Below are 13192 nucleotides of genomic sequence, written 5' to 3'. Positions count from 1 at the left end.
CGTCGAGGCCGCCGTCGCACGGGCCCTGTCGAAGCCGCCGTCGCACGCGCCCTATCGAGGCCGCCGTCGCACGGGCCCTGTCGAGGCCGCCGCCGCTCGGGCGCTAGGGTTGGAAACCCTAGCGACCCTGAGCTGGCAAGCGGGCCGGCCCAGCGGGCTGTGTGCAACGGGCCTCACATTTCCTCCATAAAAAAAGAAAAAAAAAAGAGGAGGGCGGTGGGGCTGGCTACACGGGCCGACGGCCCATTTTTCGGCCTGCAGCCGAACTAGGACCAGGCCAGAGAGCGCGCGCGCGCGGTTATTTATATTTTAGCCCCCGCAGTACCGTAAATTTATGCGACTATATTCCTGCTGTAATATTTTGCGTATAAGTCCCTGGAACTGTCTGTTTTCGCTGAAAATGCGTATTTGGGCTTAAAAATACCTCGGGAATTCATTTTTTTGGGCTAGTTTTCACATACTAGATGCGCTTAACATGCTATCTTTTGTAACATGATATTATTGTATGATTTTACTGCTGTAGATTAATTGTTTAGCAGTCTTAATCATTTAGTAAGTCATATAATAGCATGTTTTAAATATTGGAACGTCATTTTATTGCATAAGTTTATCAACATCGCTTTGTGCAAAAGATTACCTGCTGTAATCTCATGATTTTTGCATAAATCGCAGATGGCCGGAATTGTCCACAAGGAGTTTCCTGAGTTGGCCCAGACAGGCCTGAACTACCTGTCATGGTCCTCGGACTGCGAGATCTTTCTCCAGGGCAAAACCCTCCTAAGGGCGATCGGTAAGGGGGCCCAGCTGGCCGTCACTGATCCCAAGTTCGAAACTGAGAATGCGCAGGCTCTGCACTTTCTCCGTCATCACCTGTCACCTACTCTGAAAGATGAGTATATGGCTGAGCGCAGTGCTTCTGGCCTTTGGACCGCTCTTAAGCAGCGGTTTGAGCGGCTGAAGTACACTGTGAAGCCACGTGCAGAGGCAGAGTGGATCCGTCTGAGGTTTGCGGACTTCAAGACGGTTGGGGAGTACAATTCGGCTCTGCACCGGATTTGTACGACTCTTCGGTTGTGTGGTACTGAGATTACCGACTCCCAGAAGATTGAGAAAACCCTATCCACCTTCCACCCCGACGCGGTCCAGTCCTCATGGAACTACCGCCAGGGGAACTACACGAGGTATTCAGAGTTGATTGACGTCCTCCAGGTGGCGGAGGCGCAGGACGAGGTTCTCAAAAAGAACTTTGTCGCGCAACCACTTGGGGGGAGTTCTCGCCAGGAGGTGAACGCTCTCAAAGTCCGCAAGCCTCAACAGAAGAAGAGGGGCCGGAAGGGCAAGAAGAAGGGCCCTCACCCCCCGCCCCGGCTAAGCAGAACAAGCCGGGCAAGGGAGGGCAAAGGCCTCAGGACTGCTTCCGTTGTGGCTCGGTGGAGCATTTCTCCCGCCAGTGTCGCGCACCACAGGAGGTCGTTGATGCATATAAGGCTCGGAAGGCGCGTGAGACGCACCTCGCCTTGGTTCAGGAGGGAGCTCCACCGGCGCCCATGGCGGCACTCGTGATGATTGCTACTCCCCCTGCTGCGCCCATAGAGGCGACCCCCGTGGTGCCCATCGCGGCAGCTTTGGCGGTCTCTACCGACGCCCAAGTCGCCATGGAGGTTGACCACATGGCCGCCTCGGCGGCGCCGCCACTAGACATTGATGCTGCCTCCAAGATGATTTCTGAGGAGGATCAGCTCACTAGTATGGAGATTGCGGCGGAAGTGAATGGCTTCTTCACCGAGTCCACTTAGCATACCTCTTTTGGTTATCATGATTTCGTGCTTTGATACAATAAAATTGAATAAATTCGATTTGGTTGTAAGCTCTATGAGAGCATAAACTTATTCTTTACTTTGGCGATTGGATGACATTTATTCATTTATTCCATTATTTATACATGATAGCATGTTATGTTCTGAGATGTGTGCATTTATTTTTAATGTATTTTCTTCCTCATTACATTAATTAGATGTCATATTTTAGAACGCGTGTGGCGCCCGAATGGAGGAAACGTGCCTTGCCGATAGCGCCACCACTCATACCATTTTACGAGAAACTAAGTACTTTGAGTCCATTAAAAAATCTCCGGGAAGTATTATGACAATCGCCGGCTGCGGTTCTCACATAGTTGGCTCCGGACGAGCCACTATTATACTCCCCATGGGAACAACTTTGATCATTAATGATGCGTTGTTGTACCCGGAGTCGACTCGTACTCTTTTGAGCTTTAGAGACATCCGCGCTAATGGTTTCCATGTTGAGACCGATGATGAAAACGGCAAGGAGTGCCTACTCATCACAAAGCGGGATGCAGGTGGTAAACATGTTATCGAAAGGCTTCCTTCGTTTGACACAGGGCTATACTACACTAAGATAGTAGCACCGCCCGTGTACACTACCCTCAAGACCGTCTTTAGAAGCTCTGAACTCTTCTGCCTCTGGCACGATAGGTTAGGCCACCCCGGACTTAGGATGATGAGAAATATAATTAACAACTCGCATGGCCATAATGTTGACGTGAAGAACTTCCCGAATCCTGATGATTTCGTGTGCTCCGCATGCGCTAAGGGGAAGTTAGTCATTAGGCCATCGCCCCTCAAGGTGAGGGATGAAATCCCCGCGTTCTTGGAACGTATCCAAGGGGACATATGCGGTCCAATTCAGCCCCTCACGGGGCCGTTTCGGTACTTCATGGTGCTCATTGATGCTTCCTCTAAATGGTCCAATGTTTGCCTGCTGTCAACAAGGAACCATGCCTTTGCAAAATTGATCTCACAGATCATACAAATGAGGAATAATTTCCCGGATTATCGTATAAAGTCTATTCGAATGGACAACGCCGGAGAATTTACCTCAAAGGCGTTCGATGATTATTGCATGGCAATGGGAATCAAAGTTGAGCACTCGGTACCACATGTTCATACACAAAATGGACTTGCCGAGGCATTGATTAAAAGAATTAAATTCATTGCCAGACCGCTCCTTCAGGGTTGTAATTTACCAACTACATGTTGGGGCCACGCGGTGTTACACGCGGCTAATCTCATCAACTTTCGACCGTCGGCCTACAACATCCACTCTCCTATTCAACTTGCGCAAGGGTCGGCACTGAAAATTTCCCACCTTCGTAGGTTCGGTTGCCAGGTATATGTACCAATACCACCCCCTCAGCGATCGGCGATGGGCCCGCTCCGTAAGTCGGGGATATACGTTGGTTATGAGACTGTGTCCATAATCAGGTATCTGGACCCCATGACAGGTGACTGTCACACGGCTCGTTTTGCTGATTGCATTTTTGACGAGGATCTTTTCCCGACTTTAGGGGGAGAGAATCAACCCCTTGATGCTAAAAGTCGAGAAATCACGTGGCAAGCCACGGGGATCCACGCTCATGACCCGCACACTGCTGAGACTGAGAGAGAAGTCCAAAAGATAATAGATTTGCAGTCTTTAGCAAATCAATTGCCCGACCACTTTAGTGACTTAAAGACTGTGACAAAATCGCATGTGCACGCGCGCAATGCACCGGAAAGGGTTGAAATACCGAAGAAAAATGATGGTATGCCCGCTCCCGTCCAAAGGCCTAAAAGGACGAGAAATCCGGCTTCTCAAATCCCAAGTACTCGGGGACGCCCGACGAAAAAGGATAAGAGAGATTTATCACAGCCTGTCGCCAAAGTACCCCAAATTGAAACGGGGAGCCAGTCGAGACCTGGCACAAGTACGGAAAATTCAGTGCACGAAATTCCGGACTTAAACTTTCCCATAGGGGAAACACCCAGCGGAGATGTGAGCGCACACATCGGCGCGGGAAATCTAAAGGACCTTGCTCCCATAATGGGAAATTTGGTAGAGCAAGTGTTTGCGCCAGATGCGCTCCATGACGAAATGGCCATAAATTATATTTATACGGGGGAGTCCCTGAACCGAGCAACGGTGATTGTCGACATCAACTTTGCTACGAAAATTGCCTCAATCATAGATCTTAACCCTGAGCCTAACACGCTCGCTGATTGCAAGAAAAGGTCGGATTGGAAAGATTGGCAGCAGGCAATTACTGCCGAATTATTATCTCTTAACAAAAGGAAGGTGTTCGGACCAGTTTGTCGAACTCCTCCCCACATTCGCCCTGTTGGCCATAGGTGGGTTTTTGTTCGAAAGAGAGATGAAAATAATAAGGTAGTACGGTGAAAAACAAGGCCCGTTGCTCAAGGGTTCACTCAACGACCAGGTGTCGATTTTGAGGAGACTTATTCCCCAGTCATGGATGGAGTTACCTTTAGATACTTGATCTCGATGGCAGTAAACATGGGCTTGAAAATGAAACTAATGGATGTTGTCACTGCTTACCTATATGGTAACTTGGATTCGAACATATACATGAAGGTTCCAGAAGGTATCCCTCTTCCGAACCATGATAGAGCAAATAGGGGTCTATACAGTGTTCAACTTCAAAAGGCACTGTACGGACTCAGACAGTCTGGTAGAATGTGGTACAATCGCTTAAGTGATTTCCTTCATGAGAAGGGCTACACGAGCAATAAAGATTGCCCATGTGTTTTTATACGGCGATCCCAAGATGGATTCTGTATAATCTCGGTGTACGTGGACGATTTAAACATAATCGGTACACCTGAGGATATTGAGGAAGCGAGTTCCTACCTGATGTCGGAATTCGAGATGAAGGATTTGGGTAAAACCAAGTTCTGTCTAGGTCTGCAACTTGAACATTCCCCTGATGGGATTCTAGTGCACCAGTCGGCCTACACCCAGAAGGTGTTGGTAAGATTTGGATTTGATAAGGCATATCCTTCTAAGACCCCGATGGTCGGAAGATCTTTACAGCCAGACAAGGACCCGTTCAGGCCAAAGGAAGAGGGGGAGGAAACTCTGGGACCAGAGGTTCCTTACCTGAGTGCAGTTGGAGCACTCATGTACCTCGCAAATTGTACACGGCCAGACATTGCGTTCGTCGTCAGTTTGCTTGCTCGGTACAGTTCTGAACCTACCAAAAGACATTGGAAAGGTGTCAAGGACGTCTTCCGTTACCTGCAAGGGACCAAAGATCTTGGTCTATTTTATAAGAGGAATCAAGACCTATCTATTATAGGCTATGCCGATGCTGGGTACCTGTCGGACCCGCATGATTGCAAATCGCAGACTGGATATGTTTTCCTTTGTGGTGGAACTGCGTTTTCCTGGAAATCGTCCAAGCAAACACTTGTGTCGACTTCCACGAACCACTCGGAAATCATGGCACTATTCGAAGCGTCAAAAGAGTGTGTATCGCTTCGGCGGATGATCGGCCACATTCAGCAGACATGTGGGCTGAACACCGTACAAACCCCTACCATTATCTATGAAGATAATGCTGCTTGTGTTGCACAAGTCCAGATGGGTTATGTGAAGAGTAACCTCACAAAGCATATTAGTCCCAAGTTCTTCTATGCACATGAGCTGCAACAATTGAACGAGGTGAGAGTTTTGCATACTAAGTCCTGTGACAATCTTGCTGATATGTTCACTAAATCATTACCGGCATCAACCTTAGAGAGGTGTGTGCGTGGAATCGGTATGATGAGACTTAGAGAGATGCAAGGTTCAGGGGGAGAAACTTCACAAACTCGTCGCTAAAATCTCAATCCTGATGATCGAGTACTCAACTTGATGGTTGAGTGGATTGTACTCTTTTTCCCTTGAGTGAGTTTTCCTGATATTTCTCACACGAGGTTTTTGACGAGGCAATTCGTGCAATACAACAACGTATACTGTGTGCTCTTTCTCCACTTTTTTTCCCACTGGGTTTTTCGGAGTTTTGAGGCATGGATATACGGATAATTACCCAAGGGGGAGTGTTGGGAAACCGGGCCACCCGGAGGGGTGGCGGCGGCCGCGTGCAAAACGCACGGGCTGGCCCCTCCCGTTTCCCCTCTTTTCTGTTAAGTGGGTACTTATCCCTTGACCCCTGGTCCATATATAAAGCAACGAGGAGCTATCATTGTAATCCCTGATCATTGATTAAAAAAAGCTGGTCTCCTCCATCTCTCTGTGTCATTTACTTTCGCGTGTTTTCGACTACTTCGTCTACGACGCTCGCCCTCGCTCCGCAACCTCGGACCGGACTCGCCGGCGGAGTTGCGGAACAGGTTGTAGCCTGAACTTTTCCCTTGAAATTCGGTCAGACACACGCAAGCCTCAAGGCTGGATATACAGTTGCACACTACCACAACACACGAATTGTCTGTCACGATTATTGATTGATTATGTGCCCGTCAGTTGATTCTTGAGTACTCGTTGATTCTCAGGCATGCTTGCTGGCGATCCTGAGCAGAACATCGCAGAGCTCCCTGGGCTTGGAGAACATGGCCATGTGATCAGCTCCGGCGATCTCCTCGGTCTCCGTGCCGGGGCTCAGGTCGACCATCCAGCGCTGCATCTCCTCGGAGAAGACAGCGTCCTCCATGGCCACCACGTACACCTTCTTCACCGACCCGTAGTTGGCGTCGGTGAGCAGCGTCTCGTCCTTCACCATCGGGTCGTCCACGAACTGGCGGCCGGGCCTCACCAGCATCGTAGCCAGTGTCAGGTCCTGCGTGCCGGCCGGCCACAAAACCAGTGTCAGCGTCGTAGTACAAGGCTTGAACATAATGACGAAAATGATTGAGTTCTTGTTGTTACCTCAGCTGAGCTTCGATCGTACAGTTTTGCTGCCAATAATTTGGGGCCGAACACGAGTGCAGGTCGAGGTCCCTCACTCGTCTCCAGAACCATCCTCTCGCTGTCCATGAAAAAATCCGGCGTGGTTCTTCTGGAGAACTGGGAAGAGTCACCAGAAATTAGCCAGGTGTCGATTGGTGTCCATGAAACAACTCGAGGTTTGCTTACCTCCTCCATGGTGACGCCCATGTGCCGGCCGACGCACGGCATGCACGCGTCGAGGAACACGGCCGCGGCGACCTTGCGCGGGAGCCTCTCCATGGCGAGCGCGATGTTGAGCCCGCCGAGGCTGTGCCCGACCAGGACCAGCCTCTCGCCGACGGGCGCCGCAGCCACGGCGTCGAGCAGCGGCCGCGAGTACTCCTCGAAGGACGGCACCTCGTCCATGCGCGCCGGGTGCGCGCCCGACGCCGCCATGTCCAGCGCGGTGACGCGGTGCCCCGCGGCGCGCAGCATCGGCACCAGCTTGTACCAGCACCACGCGCCGTGGCCGAGGCCGTGGACGAGGATGAAGTGATCGCCGCCTCCGCCGCCGCTCCCCTCCATTGGATTTCACCTCCGATGAGAACGAGAGAGACCGCTACGTTGCCGGCGCTGTCCGCTGTGCGGCTCGTGGCTGCGGCTTCGTGTACTAGTATCTCACTGGCACGGGCACGTGCCAATAGTGGTTTCGTGTCATGCCAACCTGAGTGAAGCGTCGTCTTTCCAGTAAAAGTCCAAGCAGGTTTAAGTGGACAGCAGTGAGTAGTGGACATCAGTGGTCAGTCCCGCTCATGTCCACCTCACAATTTTGATCATATCCCTTGAAAGAAACGGAGTATTTTCTTTTTATAAACTGACACATGATAATACAATTGTCTTCTTGTGATGTTTTCAGAATTTGAGGTGTTTTCAACCAACTGCAAAAATATGAACACGTAACTTTATCCGGCATTTTTCATTTCAAACCGCGGCAAGCGATTTGTCTTGCCCATTAAATCTATTGTCAACCAACTGAAGGAAAAACTTAGAAGAAAAACTACAAGAAACGGAAGATTACAACCGAACACCAAAGAAGCCACTCACTCGACATATTCCCATGGCAAGACAGAGTAGACACACACCACCAAGAAAAAGCTCGATGGAGCTGTCTACATGCGCCATCAATATCATGTGTGTACCACAAGTCCACGGAATCCAAGCCAGCCACACGCAACAAGGCGACTTTATGCAAGGAGGAAGATCACTAAAATGGTCCAGTGTGTTTTATAAATTTAAAACTCATTTATGTAAAAGTGTCATTCATTTGTATCGACTACTACAAGGTTCAAACTATCCGAAATAAGGTTTGTATCGGTTTGGTTTCAGCATACTAGATGTTGGATATCGGGTGATATATGATAGGATATAAAACATATCTGGATTCTTTTCATTACTCTTGATATAAAAAATATCCTGTTGTTTAGTTAAAAACATGCATCATGCCAATGCTCCATCATAAAAAATGGATTTAAAGATTATTAATGTGTTAATTAATAAACTAATTAAAAAAGATGCTGAAAATTCTTACTCTTAGACTAAAGTAATGAGAACCACTACAGTACAAATATAGATTGTTCCCACTTTCGTATGTATGTATGGTGTCTTGCCCATTAAATCTATTGTCAACTAACTGAAGGTAAAACTTATAAGAAAAACTACAAGAAAATGAAAGATTGCAACCGAACACCAAAAACACCACTCACTCACATATTTCCATGGCAAGACAGAGTAGACACACACGACCAAGAAAAAACTCCATGGAGTTGTCCACATGTGCCATCACTATTATGTGTCTACCACAGGCCCACGGAATCCAAGCCGCAACAAGGCTACTTTATGCATGAAGGAAGATCGCTAAAAAGATCCGGTGTGTTTTATAAATTTATAACTCATTTATGTAAAAGTGTCATTCATTTGTACCGACTACTACAAGGTTCAAACTATCCGAAATGAGGTTTGTATCGGTTTGGTTTAAACATACTAGATGTTGGATATCGGGCGATATATGATAGGATATAAAACATATCTAGATTCTTTTCATTACTCTTGATAAAAAACATATCTTGTTGTTTAGTTAAAAACATGCATCATGTCAATGATCCATCATAAAGAAATGGATTTAAAGATTATTAACTCATTAATTAATAAACTAATTAAAAAAGATGCAGAAAATTCTTATTCTTAGACTAAAGTAATGAGAACCACTACAGTACAAATATAGACTGTTCCCACTTTCGTTTGTATGTAGGGTGTCTTGGCCATTAAATCCATTGTCAACTAACTGAAGATAAAACTTAGAAGAAAAACTACAAGAAAATGAAGATTGCAACCGAACACCAAAAACAGCACTCACTCGACATATTTCCATGGCAAGACAGAGTAGACACACACCACCAAGAAAAAAATTCCATGGAGCTGTCCACATGTGCCATCACTATTATGTGTCTACCACAAGCCCACGGAATCCAAGCCAGCCAAACGCAACAAGGCGACTTTATGCAAGGAGGAAGATCACTAAAAAGGTCCAGTGTGTTTTATATTTAAGACTCATTTATGTAAAGTTGTCGTTCATTTGTACCGACTACTATAAGGTTCAAAATATCGGAGAGAAGGTTCATATCGGTTTGGTTTCAACATTCTGGATGTTGGATATCAAGTGATATATGATAGGATATAAAACATATCTGGATTCTTTTCATTAGTCTTGATAAAAAACATATCCTATTGTTTAGTTTAAAACATGCATCATGCCAATGCTCCATCATGAAAAAAAGGATTTAAAGATTATTAACTTGTTAATTAATAAACTATTTAAAAAGATGCAGAAAATTCTTACTCTTAGATTAAAATCATGAGTCCCGCTTCTGCACAAATATAGACTTTTCCCACTTTCCTATGTATGGTGTCTTGCCCATTAAATCGATTGTCACCCAACTGAAGGGAAAACTTGGAAGAACAGCTACAAGAAAATGAAGATTGCAACCAAATACCAAAGACACCACTAACTCGACATATTTTCATGGCAAGACAGAGTCAACACACACCACCAAGAAAAAGCTCCATTATGGAGCTGTCCACATGTGACATCAATATTACAGCTACTACAAGCCCACGCTAATCCAAGCCAGCCACATGCAACAAGACAACTTTATGTCAGCTAGTTAGCATACATGTGCAACGTACGTTTTGACAAATATTACAAACAGATTTGAGTGCTCAAATCCACAGAGAAGATACAATGATAGCAATAAAATAATATCACAAATCAGTGATGAAATGTTAGAATTCAACATAGTGCATATCTATTAGCGACATCTCTCTTCGACATTTGTTTGGTCATGACAATTGGGTCACAAATAATGATGGAGAAAACATGCACTCATGCAACTTTCCATTACTCTTGTTAAAAACATATCATTTTAGTTTCCTTGGAGTAGTGCAAGGGTCAAAAATTGGATATTAGGTTCGCGCCGGTTCGGTTTCGACATATTGGATGTCGGATATAGGGTGATATATCAAATGATATGTAGTTATATAAGAGAAAACATATCCGTTTTTTCCGTCACTCTTGTTAAAAGCACACCCTTCTAGTTAAAAAATGCATCATGCCAATGCTCCATCGTAAAAAAATAGATTTCAAGTTTATTAACTTGTTAATAATTAATGAACTTTTTAAGGAAGATCCACTGAATTCTTAATCTTAGATTTAAAATCAATACATTAGATATGTGTTTATAAAAAACATGATGCACAACTTTTGATACTATGATAAAGTTGTAAATGATAATCTTATTTTTGCATCTACTCGAAAAATAATGATTGTCATCTACTTATCAGGCTATATCAATGGACATCTGGTCAAATATCGGCCATATTGGTCAATATTACTTTCTACAGCTGATGGTGTGTGTGAAAATGATATATTATATCTATATTGGTAGACCTCAGAAATGATATATCGATCGTTATATCTGTCTTATTGGAATGGATCTACAAGCTTCGACTAATGTTTTCCTTGATGAATATCAAATATGACATGAACTTCATATTCGGCGTCCTTAATCACATGTCTGCTATGTTCCTTGATGAATATCAATATAACATGCACTTCAGATTCGGAGGAAATTTGTCCTTAATCACATGTCATTGAAACAAAAAGGGGAGTATCGTGCACTCTTGGACATAAAGACTCTTACCGACTCACAATCCATCACGGGTTAGAGCATCTACAATTGGACCCCTCAAATCACCCCTACACGTCCGAGTGGACGGTCCAATCATAGAAACCCAGCCGCACACCTCAAACCACTCCTATACGTATGGGTTGTCCGACACCCCACAAACCCTACCCATATTTGGAGCGGATGTGGGGAGGCCATGGCGCGCCCGGACACATCCACCTCGTTGTTGGATCTGGCCCCGGCACGACCACGTGCTACTCCACTCCACTGCCGGTCCGGTCCGCTCTGCTCCGATCCAATCACAGCTCATCTTCGATCTTCAGTCTTGTTCGGCATGGGGGGCAATGAAATCCGAGTCCAACAACTCTGGATCCGTCGTCTGGGACCTCGTCACGTGCGGGGATGAGGATGGGTTTGTCGTCCACCTAGCTCTCCGCTTGTTTCGGGAGGAAATTGTCCGAGCTCTGTCGTCCGAGTCGTTCTGCTGGGAGTCCATTGTGCCCGCACAAGTAGGAGATGACGGCTCAAGGTGCTCGACCGTGGTGGCTCCCGGAGCTCGCGAGTAGTGGCTGGCGGTACATACGCTATGCCCCGTACGTTCCTAGGCCGGTGTGGAACTCCTGTAGTGGGTCCTCGTCCCGACGACGTCCGACTTCGAGTACAAAGTCAACGACGACACTGTGCACCGCCTCGGATGCATCGGATGCCCTAGGTGCAGCGGCTAGACTGCGACAAACGATCGGCGTGCCCGTCATATGGAGGAGGAGAAGGACAGTGCCATATCCGAACCCTACAACTCTGGGAGCGAGCAAATCCTCCTTGACTCATACTCATCTTCGAGCGCTACGGAGTGCTGTGTGCCTTAGTGCAACTAACATACTCCCTCCGTTTTTATTTACTTCGCATATTAGCTTTGATCAAAGTCAAGCTTTGTAAACTTTGGCGAAGTTTATTGACAAAAATATTAACATGTACAATAACAAATCAATACCATTAGATTCATTATTGAACTTATTACTTTCACATCATATAATTTTGTAATGATAAATATTTATATTCTCTTCTATAAACTTGGTCATTTAACTTCAATCAACTATAATATGCAGAGTAAATAAAAACAGAGCGAGTATCATTTACTCACGATGACATGCGGGCATTTGAGGGGTGAACCGACCTGTATGCAAAGAAAAGACTCTTTTTTTGCATCATCAAAAAAGAAAAGAGAGGACAATGGTTAGTGGGCAAGCGGTCCTATTTGGTCCAGTCTATTCAATGGCCTGGCCCTATTCCCGAACTTCGCTGGCCCAGTACAATAACCAGTCCGGCCCAATGAACCCAACAAGCCGAGGTTATCCTGCTTCCCGAAACCCTAGCCGTCGGACCCCCTTATATACCGCACGCCCCCGTTTCCCTTACCTCCGCCTCCAGCTCCCAGGTTTGTTCGCCAAACGGCGGCTGGTTCGCCGGCTGGTTCGCCGGCGTTTGTCCGATCTGAAATCTTCCGTTCTTCCTCTCTTTTCTGGTTTTTGCTTGATCTGTTCCTAGGCTGTGATGATCAAAACACCTACCTATTTTCTGAGGGATCTCGACCCCCCTGCAGAGAAACCAATTCAAACTTCTGAGCCTTCCAAGATCTGCGCAGTTTCTTCTCCGTTTCTATTTCTTGATTTTTGCGTTCCATCTTATTTTGCGAGGTATTCTGGAAAACCAGATTCAAGTTGATGGGATGATAATCTTTGGCAGAAAATCGTTTTTAGTGTTGACCAAAATTACAGACTACAATTATCTGATCAACTCACCTGATTATCTTGGTTTCTGCGTTTCATCTTCTGTTTTTCGTGGCGGATTGGGAAAAGTAGATTTAAATGTTGATGTGATGATAATCGTTCACAGAAAATCACATTTAGTGTTGACCAAATTACAGACTACAATTATCTGATCAACTCTAGAATCTCAATCGATCTGTTATTTCGTTTCTCTCGATCTTTTCTCGTCAGGTTGAACTTCTCTGGTTACTTTCTTTCATCCGTGCACAACAAGCCGATGCTCTGGATGAGAAAAGGAAGGAAGCATGGTAATGTGCACGGAGATCGACTGAATTGGTCTGCATGTCTGCTCGCCCTGACGCCTTCGGGCTTTGATCTCGCGGGCCTGGATTTGACCCACACTACCATTTACCCCACAAACTTGGTTTAGTTGTCAGTAATTACCTTGATTAATCTGTCGGT

General features: G+C 46.1%; 1 protein-coding gene and 4 non-coding genes across 5 annotated transcripts; 4 read left to right on the top strand and 1 right to left on the bottom strand.

Moving 5' to 3' along the window:
- Nucleotides 1–6059: 6059 nt before the first annotated feature.
- On the bottom strand, nt 6060–7446 carry LOC123075416 (probable esterase PIR7A). Its single transcript, XM_044498024.1, has 3 exons — nt 6931–7446; nt 6724–6861; nt 6060–6634 (listed from the first exon to the last, which is right to left on the bottom strand). Exons 1-3 carry the CDS (start codon nt 7306–7308, stop codon nt 6347–6349), a joined length of 804 nt encoding a protein of 267 aa, XP_044353959.1. The 5' UTR covers nt 7309–7446; the 3' UTR covers nt 6060–6346.
- A 5059-nt stretch (nt 7447–12505) lies between these two features.
- On the top strand, nt 12506–12594 carry LOC123081177 (small nucleolar RNA R41). Its single transcript, XR_006438674.1, has one exon. It is a non-coding gene; the product is annotated as a small nucleolar RNA R41 (small nucleolar RNA).
- An 86-nt stretch (nt 12595–12680) lies between these two features.
- On the top strand, nt 12681–12760 carry LOC123081206 (small nucleolar RNA Z155). The gene has a single exon (XR_006438684.1). It is a non-coding gene; the product is annotated as a small nucleolar RNA Z155 (small nucleolar RNA).
- A 70-nt stretch (nt 12761–12830) lies between these two features.
- Nucleotides 12831–12909, top strand: LOC123081207 (small nucleolar RNA Z155). Its single transcript, XR_006438685.1, has one exon. It is a non-coding gene; the product is annotated as a small nucleolar RNA Z155 (small nucleolar RNA).
- Nucleotides 12910–13022: 113 nt separating this feature from the next.
- LOC123081229 (small nucleolar RNA snoR100) lies at nt 13023–13134 on the top strand. Its single transcript, XR_006438704.1, has one exon. It is a non-coding gene; the product is annotated as a small nucleolar RNA snoR100 (small nucleolar RNA).
- Nucleotides 13135–13192: the final 58 nt, after the last annotated feature.

Source organism: Triticum aestivum, chromosome 3D (assembly GCF_018294505.1).
Source record: "Triticum aestivum cultivar Chinese Spring chromosome 3D, IWGSC CS RefSeq v2.1, whole genome shotgun sequence".
Lineage (NCBI taxonomy): Eukaryota > Viridiplantae > Streptophyta > Magnoliopsida > Poales > Poaceae > Triticum > Triticum aestivum.
This window is presented reverse-complemented; position numbering and strand designations above follow the sequence as displayed.

Excerpts from the sequence above, each read along its gene's own strand:
- LOC123075416 (XM_044498024.1), bottom strand. The coding sequence starts at position 7,308 with ATGGAGGGGAGCGGCGGCGGAGGCGGCGATCACTTCATCCTCGTCCAC. Across the intron at positions 6,862-6,930 it reads TGGGCGTCACCATGGAGGAG|TTCTCCAGAAGAACCACGCC; the intron begins GTAAGCAAACCT and ends GACTCTTCCCAG. Across the intron at positions 6,635-6,723 it reads ACGATCGAAGCTCAGCTGAG|GACCTGACACTGGCTACGAT; the intron begins GTAACAACAAGA and ends GCCGGCACGCAG.